We start from the raw sequence: 18,989 nt of genomic DNA, 5'->3' as shown, positions 1-18,989 counted from the left end.
TAAAAGTAATCAGTACATTTTTTTAATCAATCTTAAACAGACAGGCAACCATTGTATGGAAGTGGATCTCTCTGGTTAGCTGTGAGTCGGCTATAGCAGCAGCATTCTATAAACTTGGAGTGTATCGAGTGTTTTTTGGGGGGGCGGGGGATCTTTTTATGGCTTTATTTGACTGGACAGGCTGACAGGAAATGGGGAGAGAGAGACAAGAAGTATCAAAGAAGGAGAGGAAACCACCCGGAAGTTGGCACACCACGGTCCATGCGCCATGACACTTTGGGTGGCGGAACTTACAAAGGAAGCTCGATGAATAACATTGGCGTCTCGAGCTTCGGCTGGGACAGCTCATGAACAAAAAATAATTCTGAACGATTGAGACCTTTGTTGTATAATCGCTCCAGGAATATAAAAGAAGACATATCACAGGTAATTTTACAATCACATGCTTTTCGATGTGCACGGTACATATAATCGGGGGATATCTTAAAAAGTCCTGGAATAAATTCCTTACCAAAACATTTCTTCACCAATGTTTTTGTAAAGGTGTCTAGTAACATATCTAACAAAGACTGAAATTCAGTTTCCCAAGGAACATCTTTGACAGCTAGGGTAATTCTGGGTCTCATTCACTCACTATACACTATACTATAAGGGAAAAAACCACTCCCAAAAAATATGCTTTAAGTGGGATGTGAGGGGTCTAACTAGGTGTTTTTAATTATTCTGAATCCATTGCAAGCATTTGTTTTGCACAAAAAAAATATTCATTGGGTTAAAAACAGCCCACAAAATGATGGTTTAGTGATGAGTCATCACTTTTCACAGTGGTATGGGGGTCCATTTCTAGCCCAAGGAATGTTTTTGGTGCAAAACAAATGCTTGCAATGGATTCGGAATAATTAAAAACACCTAGTTAGACACCTCACATCCCACTTAAAGCATATTTTTTGGGAGTGATTTTTTCAATAATGTTATTGAGGCAGCTAAACAGCGGCGGCGGCTGTTTCTGTCTCGGAGCTATCGCGAGATTTGGATTCCAGACAGGGAATGGTGGAGAGTCTCGCGATACTATCTAGTTCAGAAACGTAAATTGTGTTCTTTAGATGCCTCTATAATGTTATACAGTGTACTCACCGAAAAGCAACACAGCACGAAACAATGTGTGACATGTTTTCTTTTATATTCCTGAGCTGAGTGTTTTATAAAGGTCTCTATCGTTCAGAATAATTTTTTGTTCATGAGCTGTCCCTGCCGAAGCTCATAGACGCAATGTTATTCACCGAACCTCCGGTGCCACTTCCGCCACCCAAAGTGTCATGGCGGATGGCCATGGAGCCTAAAATGACGTCGGTGACCCTTCCTTCTTTGATCTTCCTAGGAGAGAGAAGGGAAGTGACATGCAGAATAGGCCGTCAGGACTCGGCTACATTGAGCCTAGGTGTTTAGACCAGCTCATATTGGGTGTTTTTTTGTTGTTGTTGCTTAAGACACCATTGCAATAGTCACAGTCTCTCTGTATTGTTTGTCCACACAAGGTGTGACTCACACAAGTCACGACTGATGATGAGATCTATGCATGAGTGATCAGACACACAGAAATCAACCTGGTTTAAGGGTTGAGCCGATACTCACACGAATCACATGTAAATACTACTTCTAAAATATTCCCACAATTATGTGTCAGACAAAGAGTATGTTGTTTCAAGCCATAAGACTGAGTGATATTTAAAAGGTCAATAGCTATAGGTATTGTCTTATGAACATTAAACTGCCAACTATGAAGAATCTCTCATTCTCATACCATAGACTAGAGTAATAACAAATCAGAACATTCAGACTTTTATTTTAGGATGTGGTACAGTATATAACCCCATGACAACACTTATTTTCTCAGTTGACTAAAACACTCATAAGAGGGAATGCATAATTCCATTTTAGTAGAAGCAATAAAACCATTCAAGATAAAAGTCTTATTTGAGAGTGATCCGATATTTAAAAAACAGGCTGGATAGAAAAATCACAGTAGGAATAGACTTCTCCTGAGAGAGATCTACTATTTGGCCAACAGCAGACAGACAGCAAACACCTGCCCAAAGGAGCCCAGACTGAGGTAATGTGTATCCAGAACTCACAAGGATCACTATGGCTACGCACAGTTGGTTTTCAGCTACTGTCAGTGTCTGAAATCATAGTACAGAGAAAAACATAGGAGAATTGGATGAACAGCCAGTAATAGGACACATGGTTGGAAAATAATGTTCGTCGTTAAAAATGGCACTTCATGCCATAGAAAGCCTCGGAGGAGTATTAAGCTGAACTAATTTTCCCCTGCTTTCACTAAAAAGAAAAAGCATTTCTACAACTTAACTAGCCAATACCACTGTTATCACCTTTTTTGTCATGTGGTCGGGGAATAGTGATAGTATCCAGTAGTACATGAATTACTACCTGATGAGTGAGAACACGGCCTGACACTAAAGAGGCCGGGGGGAAAATCCCTGTTATCAGTGTGATTCATCCCCCAGCACACTCTACTACAGTATCAAGATAAGAGATCTGATTCAGATTCAGAGATACACGATTGATTCCGCAGCCAAAACCATTGTTCATTCAGGAATCACCGATTATAGACCTACTGAACAGCCACACTGCTGTTCTCAGAGGGATTGTGGCCTGCTAAGGGTCAACACTGTCAGGCTGTTGCATCCTCAAACCCAAAGCGTCTGAAACACAGTGGGCCATTCACCGAGTTGGCAAGGTTATGCAATTTCCTCTCAGGGGCCAACATAGTTTTATCTCATCTGCCCTAAGGAGGGTTCATAGTTACACTTGGATGACAAACAACAAGAGAGGAACTGCTGGTTTATTCATCAATGTTCCTTTGCTGTCTGGATTGCAGATTGCACTGGTGGTGCCTGCTACATCATAATCTAAGAGTGATTTATAGGTTTGACTGCACACTATGGGAGGAGCTTTGACCTCTGTCATTTCTACCCTCAGTAAACCGCCGCAAAAGCATAGACAACATACCATACACTCTAAGTATTGATCTGAAGAGTGAAATAGGAGCAGGCTTCAGTGTGAAGCACAGCCTCTGATGTGGGACAGTCACTGGAGTCACATGCCTCCACCCACCCACACACTGTCACATTCTTTACCCCATACCAATGCTGTAGTGTTCACTTGGTGTGGAGGGCTGTTAAGGAAATTCTTTTATGGTCCATGTACTGTAGGTATACAGTACATACATGATGCGCCGCATGCACACACGCACGCACGCACGCACGCACGCACGCACGCACACACGCACAATAAATCCTGCCTCCATCCCTGTATTGGTCCATAATGATTCAAGATGTTGGGTAACAATTAAAAGTGCCTGTAGCCATTATGGGTCATTATATGGGGTCAATATTTTACATACCGTACTCGGCATACATACAGGTACACTGTGCTTTAACCAGTCAAAGCTTTTTGATTCCAACATGAAATTGCACAACTGTTAGATGGACCATACCTCAGTACAATATGGTATTATTTTAAGGGAGTATGTGCAGTCCGCTACCCCGTATATTCATTCATCATTACGTTGGACGATGGGGAAGTTGAGAGGGAAAAGGCCCTCACAGGACTTGATCCTGGTGCATCAATAGCCTGGCATAGCCAGACTATATACTGTACTAATGCAGCTAACTAACTGCAGTATACATTCCCACCGTGTGTCAACATGGGTGGATTGTTTAGCTGTGCAGGCTAGTGCAATAAGCCTACTTGCCCAACCATTACTTGTTATACTGTTTATCTCCATTTGTTCCGTGTTGGTTTATGATTGCCATACCTGAACCCTCCACCTAAGATGGCTCAGTATCCACAAAATGTATACTGACAACATGGAAGGGCATTCCAGTTATGGCGCAGACAGGCAAGCTGCTGGTAAAAAAGCACCATGCTCCATTCTGCTGTTATACGACATACAGGGCAGGTCCAGAGAAACTGTGTTAAATAGCAGACTTGTTACCACCTGTTCCAAAGTAGTGGCTCTCAAGGCTACAACTTAAAACCCCTCAAACACATCATTAGACTTTCTAAACTACAGAGCTTCTTTATAGTCTAGTCTTAAGTATGTGCAGATTCTCATTCCAACCAAAGAATACAACAGCTGTATTTCACAAATTAGTCTCCGCCAAACACCCACTTTGACGGAAGTTATGCTAATGACTGAAATCTGCTGTGAAAATGTTGTCTAATGAATCAATTACTTATGTTGATTATGTTCTCCTGTACCCTGACATCTGCCTCTCCCATTATCCTGGAGTTGTAACTTTGTTATCAGGTGGTAACAGCCTGCCCAGAGTTCAATGGAAATGAGAAGCAGACAGGTGGGAGACGAGATTCTGCATCGCCCACCTGGACTGAGAACGAAGAGGACGTAAAAACACAGAGAGAGAGAGAGAGAGAGAGAGAGAGAGAGAGAGAGAGAGAGAGAGAGAGAGATGCACAAGAATACAAGTCATGCTTACTCTCAGGATGTGTTGTCTTTCATGCTGGGGAGAAAAGGGAAAATACAGAGACACAGGGAATAAAAAACGAAAGAAATAAAATAACAGAATGGGGAAAAAAATTTGCCCGTCTGAGACAATTCAGAGGAACCAACGGTTTGACACTCGTGCACTCTTCAACAGACACAGCTTACTGAGCACAACCTTCTTTCCTGTTTGAGATTGTACACAGTGTAATTCTGTAGATGTTCCTCACATAACGTTTTTAAGATCAGCACACCACCTTGTGGTAGCATATCAAATTGCCATCTGATATTCCTTGGTTCCACATCAACCTTCACTTCGGGGCCCTTTCCACCGGCAAAGAACCGGTTCGGTTTCTTTCTCCCGCCTATGGGATAGCAACTTTCTTGGAACCAACTTGGTCCTTGGTGGAAAAGCTCACCTCTGGTTCATCCCATAGGCGGGAGCAGTGGAAAAGGCCCCTTTGATTAAAAGATCTTTCAGCAGAAAATCTTCAGTCTCTCAAGGTAGTGGCTCTCAAGGCTACAACTTAAAACCCCTCAAACACAGACTGCTGGTATCACACAATCCAGATTCTTAAGTTTCAAGCACCACCTGTCACTCTTTAAGCTCATGTTAATCCGAGCTTGGTGGACCCGTGACCTACAATGCTGATTTGGTGGACCAGTGACCTACACAATAGCTTAGGTTACAGTGACTTCACAATGACTTGGGTACCAGTGACATACACTGGTGACTTGGATACCAGTGACCTACAGTGACTTGGTGGCTGAAAAAAAACGTCACGGACTAGAACCTTTCACCTCATATGCAACACTCCAAAACATCTCCAGGGACACGCTGGAGATGTGCGCGCAGCCGCGCACACACACACACACACACACACACACACACACACACACACACACACACACACACACACACACACACACACACACACACACACACACACACACACACACGTGTAATGTATACACGTCTAGCAGACAGTGAGGACACTTTAGTGACACAAGCACACGCACGCACGCACGCACGCACGCACGCACGCACGCACGCACAGACAGTACACACAAATACATAGCAATATGCACATGAGTAAAGGTTACATAAACAGTATATGACTTACATTGTACCAGCTTTGGCTCTTCTGTGGAGAGAGAGAGAGATAAAGAGAGAGAGGGGGAGGGGGAGGGAGAGAAAAAGAGAATACATATAAGTCAGTGAGCGTAAACATCATAACATGCTTGTAGGCCCATAGACTCTAGTCTAGAGTACACACACATGCACACATGCACGCACGCACACTCGCACGCATGTGCACACAGGACATGTGACATCTGATCTGTACAGAAAGGTTTATTTATAGCAGGTGTGAAGGTCCTTCAGGCACAATGTCTGCACAATAGACACCATTCATAACACTGCTACATTACAGTGAGCTGTCTACGCAGAAAGACAGTTGTTATTAGAACTCCTCTGGTTATCATGGTCATTCTCAAATGAACAGACCACTGGATAGCAGGGTCTGGGGTGGGCAGCAGCCACGGACTTTGTACACAATTCATACAAAAATAACACAGTTATAAAAAATGTTCTTGGTCGATTGGATATGAAACAGATATGGCAAATATAATCTCCAATAAATCCTTAAGTGATTTCCACTTCTTGAATTGACTGATCTGAAAGTAGTTTAACCCCAACGTTGCTATACACTATAACTTAGGATGGGTGAAGTGATGGATGTGAAGTCTACGACTGTACCAGATTTAGTTTACTTTTAATCTTTACTCTGAATTTGCATGTACACTTCAAAACAGGATATCCTGATGGTACATCTTTTCAACAGCAGATGGCAGCATTTATCTTACATGATAATATACATGGATAGTATGACAATATGACAGTTTTGCATACACTCAAAGAAAGACAAAGATTTGGTAAACATCTTCCTAACATCTTAGCAGTCACATATTGAAGAATTTATTAGAAGTTTGCAATAGAAAAAAATAAACGAACTAAAAACATAAACTAACTTCCTACCAAGCCCATCTAATAAGCAGATCATAAAGTACATTGTAATACAGAGACTTGTAGTTCATACTGTACAGTATGTGGAAAAAGTCCCAAAGTATATCTTATATAAAGTGTAGCTGAGTCAGAAAAATAAAAATATATAATAAATGCATTCTTACAATTCATACAAACAAGTCAATAACTATATTTTCCTCCCTTTTTTTGTAAGGTTTTGAATAAAGAAAAGTGAGTAAAAGAAATGTGGCATGATAACCTTACTCTTAATCGGTACTACAAAACAATGATTGATAATAGTACGAATAAGTAAGTAATACAGCAATATAATTTAAGGCAATTGTCTCAAATATTTAGCCAGGTAGCAAACTACCCCAAAGGAGACAGAAGAAGGTTAATTTAGGCCTAATTGATACATACGCCAGAGTCTCTTGCAGACAAAAACTGATCTTCAAGCAAAAAAGTTTTGTTATTTTCAGCAAGCTACACTGTCATGGAGTATAAAGAAAACCACACACCCTAGGCACAGTAGGACTGCATCAGGTCTCCTATGTTTTGATTTTTTGAGAGTATAATGGCACTGGCATTGCTAGCAAATGCTAACAGGAGGATGGAGCCAAGTTGGGACTACGGCAGTGGTTCTCACGAGGATGGTGGGTCGAGGCTCATGAGGATATTTCAAGTGGGCCCCCAAATAATTGGCAAAACAATCGGCCCATTTTAGGGGGGAGGGAAGCCGGGCGGGGATGATGATATTTGTTATGGCACATATTACGGGCTGTGGTGGCACCTTTCAGTAGGTAGTGTTGCACGGAAGGAGTAGCATGAAGGCTCTACACATCCTCCCGATGGGGGCTCCTCACTGGCAGGGCTGGACTGGGACATAAATTCGGCCCTGGCATCTTGGCCCAGACCGGCCAACCACAACCGGTGTCGAGCCACCACAACGTGTCGAGGCAGCGGCGCATTGTGGGCTTGTATCAGATGTTATATGTTTGGGTGGGACTCCTGGGCCACAGTAGCCTGTGATTGGGCTACTAGGCTGGTATTCAGATGATAGACAAGCCAGTGGGCCAATCAATGTGATGTCTCTCTGCTCTGTGGGCCGGTGCTACTGAAGGATTGTCCCTCTCCACCAAAATGGCCGTAACTATCCTAAGACGGGGGCAAAAATGATTTGGTAAAAAACGGCTGGACTACGGGAAACTGAGTGCCGTTAGACAGGGTTTTATTAGGGATAGACAGGTTAATCTTCCAAAAACATCTTGACCTTCAAAGTAAGGAGTCTCAGGATTTCAATTAAACCCTATTCCTGTCATGTCGACACAGAGAAGGGAGACAATGTGAGAGTGGAAACTAGCACAGTGTGCTAAACACAGCTAATGGGAAAGAGCCAGGGATTATCAGGGCAGGTCAATAGGTCAAATGGAAACAAAATGAAATGCTTACTTTAAGGAGGTTTAGTCTGTCATACTGAAAAAAGGAAAATTAAAAGAAAGAAATGAAGAGTTAACGAAAGTGAGCAATATGAAGAGAGAGTGAGAGTGAGTGTGTGAGAGAGAATTGCTTCTATTTGTCCCAAAGGTTTTATACAAAGTGAAGTGAATGCAAAACAAATAAATATTGTTGCCATTTGTTGTCAAATGTAACCCAAGCTAACTGTTACTACTTGGATGTATAACCTTTTCTGACAGAAAATGTACAATTTGTATGGTTTTTGGAAGACAGTTTGCAATGTAACACAACTATTTCTTTTAAATTCTTCCCATTTAATTGTATACATTATTTTGTTTGGATCGTTTTGTTCCACTTTTGCTTTAGCAATGTACTGTATGTAAACATATGTTTTCTCCTGCCAATAAAGCACGTTTGAATTGAATTGAATTGAATTGAATTGAATTGAGAGAGAGAGAGACAGAGAGGGAGAGAATGAGAAAGAAAAAGAAAAACATTTGAAAATGGCAGTAACCGATTAACACTTTTATTTGCTGAAAGCGTCTCCTACAGGTTGGTCAGGTTAGTGGGGAGGAGGAATCGGATACATCGTCTGTATGCGTTACAACCTCCCGGGGGTGTGTATCAGAGGTGAAACACGTGCTTATACGTGCTACAGCCTCCCTAATGAACCAACTAGTAGGGGGGGTCAGCAGCAACAAAGGACTACAGGTAGTTGGCAGTCTGTTGTATTTCTCTCACCCCTTGAATGCTGAACCATTGTCACCACATCGGCTGGTCAATGATTCAGCCCTTTCTACAAAGAAACAGGGTGCCCCTGGCCTTCTCCCTCCGTGTGCTTTATTATTTAGATTCCATTAGGACAGGGAGCGATGACACTCACGTTGCCGGGACGACCTCAAACGTAACAACCATCACGAGAGCTCTGCTGACCACAGGGACTCACGTGGGGATTGGGGTGGGTGGGGGTAGGGCCCGGCACGCTGGCACAGAACGGAGGGGTGACGTAATAATTAATTGGTGCGTGTGTGTGTGTGTGTGTGTGTGTGTGTGTGTGTGTGTGTGTGTGTGTGAAATGGGCCATGCCTCAGAAGGATAAATGCGTCTGAAGAGAGGCCGATCATCCTGTGGCTGCCATCAATACTGTTTGCCTTTCAGTTTCAATCTCTTTGTTTGTGCCTCTGTCCCAGCAAACCAAAATGATGGCGTCTTTTCTAACAGTGCATGACACTAGGGCAGTGTTTCTCAACCACTGTGCCTGGGGACCTTTGGTGTGTCCCTGAGAAGTGTCAAGTGTGCCCCTTGAAACGGCTTGAAAGCCAGTATTGTATTTATCATTTTAAAAATGATTTAAACTAGTGAAAACAGCCGATCTACAAGCACACAACGCCTCGCGGTGCGAGGCGTTGGGTGCTTGTAGATCTGCTGTTTTCACTACTGTTGTGCGACAGCCTTGTATGATGAAGCAGGGCTTTACTTTGCGAAGAAACGTACAAATTTGAAACTTGGAAATACAAGGTTTCTTCCCGACAGTGACGATATTTACACCCCCGTATTATGTTTGTGTGCCCATGGATTCTTGGGACATGAAAAGTGTGCCCATGCAGAAAAAGGTTTGAGAAACACTGCACTAGGGTTGTCACGATAAAGACATTTTACTTTAATTATGTTTTTGGCATTCAACATTGGAACATTTCTTTAAAGTTGGCTTTTAGGATTCGTAAACCAAAACTGCAGTGGGTAGTTATGACAAATGAGTGAAATATAGAAAGAAAGGACTGATTAAATAACCTATGCTCTCAAACTTTTAAATAAATATACAATGGAAATAGCTGATCTACAAGCTCACAACATGTTGCATCGCAATGCGTTGTGAGCTTACAAATAAGCCATTTCCACTATTTTTGAAAATGTTTGGACATTTTCAACATGAATAAATTGTGATTACATCAAATGTGTAATTAGGCGTTTATGTAATAATTGTGACAGGCCTAATTGACACCTGTGGAATCTAGCATACAGTGCACACGGTATGAGTCATTAATTTACATTACAAAAGTAACTTAAAAAAAAGAGTGGAAAAAATAAGTGTCAGTGTCGACAAAAATAGCAAACTACTTGCTATGCAACAGTATGGGCTTTGGACTTTGCATGTGACAGAAGTCTGCAGTATGATTATGGAAGGGCTGGTTTTCTGGCTTCTCTCTACAGGTGGAGATCGAGCATGCGCATGTCTCTCAGCACAGTACAATACTCACTACTAATTTGACTATCAGAATGTTAAATGCCTGTGTGTCCACAGAGTTAAACTTTTGGTTCTGAGAGTTAAACTTGAAATGAAGTTATATTAACACTGAGGCTCTATTTTGATTGTATTAAGTACCAGCTCTTATGCCTTAACTTAAAGGCCTGTCCATACTGTCTCCGACCACCAAACTTTCAACTGAGAGTTCCGACTTTCCGACATCCAGCTTTCCAAACTCTAATTCGGGGTAATACTTTTCAGAAAATGCAAGTGATGTAATTTTGTAGTTGAACCGGACCTTTCCGACGAAAGGTTCGGTGATCGGAGACAGTATGGACAAGCCTTATAGGTAAGGCATAAGAGCCGGTAGAGCCCTCTGAGGATTTTACTGTGAAGTAGAGCGCAGAGAGGCTGATAGAATAATCATTTGGTTTCAGCCAGGCGGCACTTGGACATCACAGGCATAAGAATGCAATTAACAGAACTTTAACAATGGGGTTGGGGGTGGGGGTGCAAATGGAGGACAGGGAGAATGCAGGCCAAAGCAGAAAGCGAAGGGAAACGAAGGAAGTCACAAGGGGATTCAGAGCACCCAATCACTAGAGCATCATTAGGAATTGTTTTCTTTGTAGATTCCTCTGAAGGAGAGAGAGAGACAGAAAGAGCAAGAGAGAGACAGAGGGACAGAGAGACAGAGAGAGAGAGACAGAGAGTAACCTTGCGTCACCAGGCTTTCCACACAGATGGAAGCCTGTTTTTTATTCCGAACTGACCAGTGTGATCCAGTCAAGGCCACGCCTATCTAGAAAGTACCAAACAAAGCATTTCAAGACGTACTTAATGAAACCAATTTAATCTCGTAGAGGGTAGTCATTTTAGAAGAGCACGTTTTTTTTGTTTGTTTTCCGCCATGGTTTCTGCCCGCCTGATAACACAATGTTATATCCACTCTAGACCGGATCAGAACACTGCAAATGGAATTGATCCCAGTCTAGAGAGAGAAACAGGGGGAGGGGGGGGGGGATACAGAGGGGGGCGGTGAGAGAGGAATAAAAGGGCAGGGAAGAGCCAGGTGTGTGCAAGGGGGGAGGATTGTTACAAAATGTGAACCATCTCCCAGGGGAGAGATGGGGCATGTAATGATGATGGGCAGGGAACAGGCATGGATGGATGCATGGATGCATGTAGCTCTGACAGGCGGCTGGCTAAAAGACTAGACCATAATTTCTTAGCCCCTACGAGGGCTCAACTTCAGTCAAAATAAACTAAACTACTTCACTACTCACCTAACCAAAGGTAGTTTACCTTTTGTTAGGTGAGTAGTGAAGTAGTTTAGTTTATTTTGACTGATATTGAGCCCTTGTAGTGGTAGAGAAATCCTGGTCTAGTCTTTTAGCCAGCCGCCTGTCAGAGCGTCAGTGCAGCTGACGCTCTGGACCAGGATGGATGGGTGGATGGATGGATGGGTGGGTGCATGGGATTGGGGTGCAAGGGGGGCATTGCCACAGAGTCACTCAAGAGACAAGGTATATAGGTTCACGAAGGATGCAGGACAGAGGTTGTAAGAAACAGAAAAGAGTGATGCTTACTTTGGAAAGTCGCTTGTGAGACTAGCATGCAATCGGGAGAAGAACAAAGAAAAATCAGATAGAAAAAGGAACATAAAAACAAACTAAAATAAAAAAGAGCACAACTGCAAGAATCAACAGCCGCTGAAGGAGCCAAAAAGAAAGGTTGAAAACAGTCAGTATCAGATCACAGACACTATCATGTGGCACATAGCAGCAGAAAACTAGAGAGGACAGGCACTCTGTTTGGTAGAAAACAAAGAGGCATGAGAAGAAAGAGAAACATAACAATTATGACAAAAGCGACTCACTCCATCAAGCATGAGCAAAGGTAAACATGATTAATGAAAGGGGGAGTGACGTGACTCTGGTCAAACAAACCTGATAGCTTTGTGGCTTTAATGCAGAACATGGACTTTTGTAACAGTCAATACCATACTCAACCTGCTCTTGTCTGTACATTGGTACATTTTGTCTATTAAATCCGCCTCCTCAGTTGTGAAAGATGATGCATCTTTACACCATAAGATGACTGATACAGGGGCTGTGCAAGTGGGAAAAGTAGTGGGAAGGTGCTCCTATTACAGATTCATTTGGTTCCATTTGTACACTATCAACAGTTAAATAAACACGCAAGATTTTACCAAGTAATTGTACCACAGAAATAGACACTTTGTTCTGGCAGAACCAAGTATGGCTTTCCCTTACTTCAGGTCAACATATTCATAATGTATATCGGTCATAAATAAATTGCCAACAGTGCAGTGGGCTTATTTTCTTTCAATTACAAGAGGAAGGAGATACAAAACATCCCTTTTATGACTTCTGAAAGGTGGGGAGCATGCATGATATCATATAATGAGCACACAGTGAAGACTTTACTGATGACTTGCCTGCGTGAAACAGAAATGTTTGGTTATTGTTAGCAGACCCAGATTGGACAGTAAGAGCCGAGCAATTCTATGACAATAATTAATCATAATTTGGCAAGGGGAGGGGGACAATGTTTATATTGTATGCCTGTAATACCATCACCACATCTAATACAGTACAGTGGGATGGTTGTGTGGTTATGGGGGACGGGGGGTAAAAACAAAAGCACAGAGCTGTTAACAATAATTATGCCATTTCATCGCTGTCTTATTGATTCACTACGACTTACTGTAACACAAGTAGAAAACAGCATGTCAGATTCTTACTGTACATCAACAAGCATTGTGTTATTCTATCAGTTAGCTTTGTTGTGCAATGTAATCATGTCCCATCAAAATGCTCTGGATTACACAGCCCACACACATTAATACACTCAATGCATTTAAGCCTAGTATTGCTCTTGTTGCCGTTTCCAGTACACGAGCCGTCAACAAAATGTCAATGTTATTGCAAATATATTTTCTTACACTATGTTGGCATGAAGATATGTGGATGCATATTACTTATATCATCTCTGTTGGGTGGAAACCTCATGTGTCCAAAACCTCTCAGGATTCAAATTCAAAAGTAGCAGATCTACACACTCAAAACGTGTCATTTATGGATATGCTACTTTTGATGCTTTTGTGTGAGGCTGTATGATCAAGTAGGGTGTTGATTTACAAAAAATAAAAACTCGTAAGAATATGGAGATAAGAGTTTTCTGTCCGACAGCAATGATATAGAAGATATAGAAGTGTAGGTGTGAGTTTGACTAGAACGTTCTTTGACATGTGTTTTGTAACTACCGAGTTGACATAAGCAAGTCCTATCACTTCATAGGTTATCTCGAAAGATGTTTTATGTGTGATTGAAGTTTAATTTTGAGATTGGGCTTTGGCTCACTAAAAGTCTCTCTTTTCTTTGACAACGAATGAAGAGAAGTTCAATGAGTCCGAGATGCGTTACCAAGTAACTCGCATCACGTCTTTGAAGCTTGATGAATTGGGTGTGAGACTGTGTTGGTGGAGTTGTTAATTTCTTTACACAGCACTTGTAATGCAAAATAAAAAGTGAATGAGGCTACATCTCCTGACCAAAAATGTACTTTAGGACCGTAACAAAGTCATATTGCGTATCAATGGTCTTTTGTCAGGTGTGTGCTCTGATTAAAACACAAATAACGCAGTCTTATTTCACATTACCAAATGTAACCAGACATGATAGCCTTTTTTTGACCCCTTCAGAATGAGACAACAGGGAACAAGGAATCCTGACATCATGGGCCAGGGGAGTCCAAAGTGCTTGTGGTTTGGGCACTCTAGCCTAAAGCAGGGACTGAAACTGGTTCAAGGAAGGAACCAAAACTAAATCTGCTGAATATTTCTTAGGAATGATAATGTAATTGAAAATAATGCTTCAGAACATACATTTTATTTACAAACATAATGGTTAATACGATTCTTTTTTGTTCATATCGGAAAGCAGCGATTTAAAAAAATCTCATGTAATGAACCTGTCAGTCACCCGTACCATATACCATATAAAACCATATAATCCTATGAAAAAATAAATGTACCTACCCCTTTGATTTATAACAGGCTGCTGCCTACTACAGAATACCACACCACCACAGTCGTCAAGTGAACTGAAATTAAAAACTTTGTAAAAAATAGCAGATCTACAGTAGATGGGCAACAAACTCAAAATACAATGCTGTGCTCTTGTAGATCTGCTATCTTTGCCAAATGTTCTCCCCAGAACAGGAACGCGAGGTGTGGTTAATCCCATTCCTAACCAGTACAGGAACTTTGATTATGAGCCGGAAAACACAACCAAAAATGCTGGAAATTCTGTTCAGAAGGCAACAGCAAAAAAACGTCATTTTCAAGTTCTGGTGCATCAATGATACTGCATATGGTCTCTGTCGGGTGGAAACCTCATATGTCCAAAACTGATTTTTTCAAATTCAAAAGTAGCGAAGGTACGCTTGATACTTTTGTGTGACGCTGTACTATGATCAAGTACAGTAGATCAGTGGTTCTCAACCTTTTCAGGCTGTGACCCCCAAAATAATCATAGTTGAACTGGGACCCCCACCACCCTGACGAGCACTTGGATTTGTAAGAGTTGAGTCATTACATTTTGTATAACACAGTTCTATTGTGTTCTATTTTCACAATTTCTGCCTCTAATATTTGACAATTTGGCCAATGTTTCATTTGTCATTTTAGGAGGTATTTAAAAGTACTTAAATCATCACTTTAGAAATGTTCAGATACCTTCTATACACTTAAACTTTATGTTAGTTTGTTTACTGTTCAGAGAGAAAACATTAAGGTAATCATCTGGGGACCCCTCAAAATCATTTGGGGTCCCCGACCCACAGGTTGAGAACAACTGCAGTAGGACAGGTCATACATTTACCAAAAAACACAAACAGTTAAGAAAATGGAGATAGGAGGTTTCTGCCCGACACCGACGACGTGAAGAACGTAACAACACACACTGTCACTCAACAATAAGGGGTCAACGGGTGGAGCAGCCCGTGCCTCCTGCTCACCTTGGAGTTCTTTCCTCCGGTGCGCACCGACTGCAGCGAGTAGTTTCTGTGGACGACCTGCTCAGGGGTGGAGGGGGACTTGTCAGAGGAGTGGTCCGAACCCTTCTCCACCATGTTCTCACCCTCCTGGCACAGGGGCGTGGGCGAGCGTTTGCGCAGGACTGGCGAGCAAGCGGGCGTGCTCCTGTTCGAGTTACTGGCAGTGCTGGAGACAGAGAGAGAGAGAGGGAGAGAGAGAGAGAGGGGGGGGGGGGAGCAAGATTAATTCAGTGTACTTTACTTTCTTACAAGACAAGATACATTCTACTATTATACTACTACTATGATTATTAATTAGCAATGATTCATGTACAATATAGCCTGTATGCTAGCCTGTATGTAGATTGAGTGACCTAATGACCTAATGGCTCCACCCCCAAGGTGCTGTAAACAATGTGACATCACAGAGCAGACTTAACAGGATTGGAGAACTGCATGCTGACCTGGCTAATAGCAGCATGAGCTAAGTTAAGACCAGTGGTGGACAAAGTACTCAACCCCAGTACTTGAGTACAGGAGTACAGCTACTCCTGGTTAAATATTATTCAACTACACGTGAAAGATGCTGTGTCAAATTTGTATTTGAGTTGAAGTGTTTGTTAAAAAAGAAAAAAAATACATTCAAACATACATGTTCTAGACCATAGTCACGGGTGCCAACATTGGCACAGGGGAGGGTGATCACTGGCACACTGGCAGAAGTGTGCCAGTGATCTGATTTTAACATTTAAATGTTAAAATCAAATATTGTTTTAAACGTGTCAATTACATTAAGTCACCCAATTTGCAGCAAATGGCATAGTGCACATACTTCTACATTCATTAAAATTCTGAACTTTGACTGGGGAGGGATTAGGCGAGATAGGTGGGAGTCTAATGATCGCTATAACAATGTCCTGACAATCAAAACATGTCCGAATTTTGATGTGCTGTCATTAAAATGAATGTTGACATGGCACACTGACTATCTAGAAAACAAAAACATGGCACTTCATTTCAAAAAGGTTGCTGACCCCTGCTCTAGACATACTTCGAGAGACAGCCGCTGGCCGCCGCGTCCACGTCCATGGACGCGGCCGTGGACGCGTCCATGGACGCGGACGCGAAAAAAACGTCCGTGGACGCGAGGCCGCGTCCACGGACGCAAACGGCCGGCCGTCCCGGCCGTGGACGCGGCCGTGGACGCGGCCGTGGACGCAGACGGCCGGGGACGCGGCCGTGGACGAGGCCGCGGACGTGGACGCAAACGGCCGGCCGTGGACGAGTCCATGGACGAGGCCGCGAAAAAAAGGCAGCGAAAAAAGAAAAAAAAGGTGTCTATTGTATGTATTTTTTGATGGAGAATTCAAATATGACCTTCTTTTTTGCATAGGACAACTCTAAACTGCATCAATTGGTATTTTATAATTGCCAATTGTACCCTATCCATCTGAAAAACAAATTGGATGTCTATTGTATGTATTTTTTGATGGAGAATTCAAATATTACCTTCTTTTTGGAATAGGACAACTCTAACCTGCATCAATTGGTATTTTATAATTGCCAATTGTACCCTATCCATCTCAAAAACAAATTGGATGTCTATTGTATGTATTTTTTGATGGAGAATTCAAATATTACCTTCTTTTTGGAATAGGACAACTCTAACCTGCATCAATTGGTATTTTATAATTGCCAATTGTACCCTATCCATCTCAAAAACAAATTGGATGTCTATTGTATGTATTTTTTGATGGGGAATTCAAACGTTACCTTCTTTTCTAGATAGGACAACTCTAACCTGCATCAATTGGTGCATCAACCTACTATCTATCTATCTATCTATCTATCTATCTATCTATCTATCTATCTATCTATCTATCTATCTATCCATCTATCCATCTATCTATCCATCTATTTATTTATACTTCACCTTTAGTCCAGAAGAGAGTTCAGCATCAGGAACTTGCACACATGGAACTGTGTCATGACTGTGTCATGGAGCTAAAACAGGGCTATGTTAAATACTCAAAATGACTCTGATGGACCAATCAGGGTGGTGGTGGGGGGAGGGATCAACAATAGACAGAAACTGGATAATGCTTTGTTAACTGTCCCACCTAAGTCCCTGCTAGTCTGAACAAACATCACCTTCCCTCTCATAACACTACTACTACTACATTTATATAAAGCTGCTCTTGCATTTGAATTCAAGTCTGACACAAGTTAAGGTTAACTTAGGTAGTATTTCATTTTGCTGGCTTTTAGGGTCTGTGTGTGAGTGTGTAGGCTCACAAATTATTATAATTGTCATTAAGTGACTCTATCTATCTATCTATCTATCTATCTATCTATCCATCTATCCATCTATCCATCTATTTATTTATACTTACTGTTTACATTTTCTATAAATATTTATTTCTATATAAAACTCAGTTGTGTGGAGTTATTGTGTGCCTTTTCTTGTAGCTAAAGAGTCCATTTGTTCACTAGACATTAAGTCAAGGTTACTATTTTGAGTTGAAGCTAAGTGTTTTATTGCTTTGTGGTTTAACATGATTTAAAAGGCAAATTCATTGTTATGGTTACTTTAGAAGACTGCTTTTGCATTCATGAGTTAAAAAGAGAGCCAAGCTAATTTAAAGAGTTAAGTTAAAGGAACACAAAACATGACCTAACTCGCTGCCATTGGACAGACAGTTACAACATAGGCCTACTCTTATCTTTCACAGAACAGACAATTATCATTTGTTTTATCTATTTGAGACTATGTAGCTGCTCTATGGGAAATAGAGCATTATATCAGCCTATTCAATTGATAATGACCAATGGGTGCCAGTTTCTAAGTAGTTAACCATATTAACATAACAATATATGTGGCCTAGACATGGATATTGCCCAATCAACTCGTAATCTACAGAAATGTCCACCACATCACACAGTATAAAACTTAGTAGGCTCAGTGGATTCACCTATGTTAAATCATGTCAGGTTAGTTTGGTTCAAGGTTCAAGTATAATAATTTATGAGACAAAAATGTAAACAGCACAAATGTACAATCACATCTCGGCTAGAATGATAACATAAAGTCCTGACTACTCCTTGTTATTGTGGTCCTAAATACTACAATGATTAGTTTGGATGCATTGCTTCTATCATGTCCAATTAAAAATAAATACATTACATACATACAGAAATCTGCCTTCTCCTGTATTGTATTAGTGACATTCATTATAAATAGTAAAATAACAGGACAGAGCAAAAAAGGCCTCTGTTGTGTCTTTATCTGATCACATGCAATCAGACACTCACACTGCACAGCAATATATAAACTTTATTACAGGCTCAAGGCCCACAGGGTAAGAAGACAATACATTACAAAGATAATAATTTAACAAAACAACAACAGAGAGTACATTCACAAAGCCCCACCGGAGCTAAAGAGGCACTCATGCCACTCATGCCAGTGTCCACTAATGGTAGACGTGTACCTGACAGAGCTACATCCAGGGTCTGTCATCAGTCTCTGGAACAATCTGAAACAATGTATCTTTCCTGTGGCTGTTATAATGAACACAAACAGATCAGAAAGTAATTTAACATACAACAATGTAAGGGATTCCTTTCTATTAAAAGCAAAATCATAACTGGGTCAAAGTTGCTTGGTTCTCCCCATA

At 41.4% G+C, this 18,989-nt stretch overlaps 1 protein-coding gene across 1 annotated transcript in view; it reads right to left on the bottom strand.

Moving 5' to 3' along the window:
• Positions 1 to 18,989, bottom strand: part of LOC308289817 (protein Aster-B-like) — a gene marked incomplete at its 5' end in the record, with an annotated part of 158,278 nt that overhangs the window by 28,026 nt on the left and 111,263 nt on the right. The window contains 5 exons of the mRNA XM_080731582.1: positions 4,521 to 4,544; positions 5,650 to 5,670; positions 8,001 to 8,024; positions 11,841 to 11,861; positions 15,295 to 15,499. Of these exons, the coding sequence (XP_080587708.1) occupies positions 4,521 to 4,544; positions 5,650 to 5,670; positions 8,001 to 8,024; positions 11,841 to 11,861; positions 15,295 to 15,499 (295 nt within the window). The remainder of the gene's footprint in view (positions 1 to 4,520; positions 4,545 to 5,649; positions 5,671 to 8,000; positions 8,025 to 11,840; positions 11,862 to 15,294; positions 15,500 to 18,989) is intronic.

This window comes from Nannobrachium achirus (assembly GCF_963921795.1).
Source record: "Nannobrachium achirus genome assembly, chromosome: 8".
In the NCBI taxonomy this organism is placed as follows: domain Eukaryota; kingdom Metazoa; phylum Chordata; class Actinopteri; order Myctophiformes; family Myctophidae; genus Nannobrachium; species Nannobrachium achirus.
Note: the sequence above shows the minus strand (reverse complement) of the source record. Positions and strands in the feature narration are given on the sequence as shown.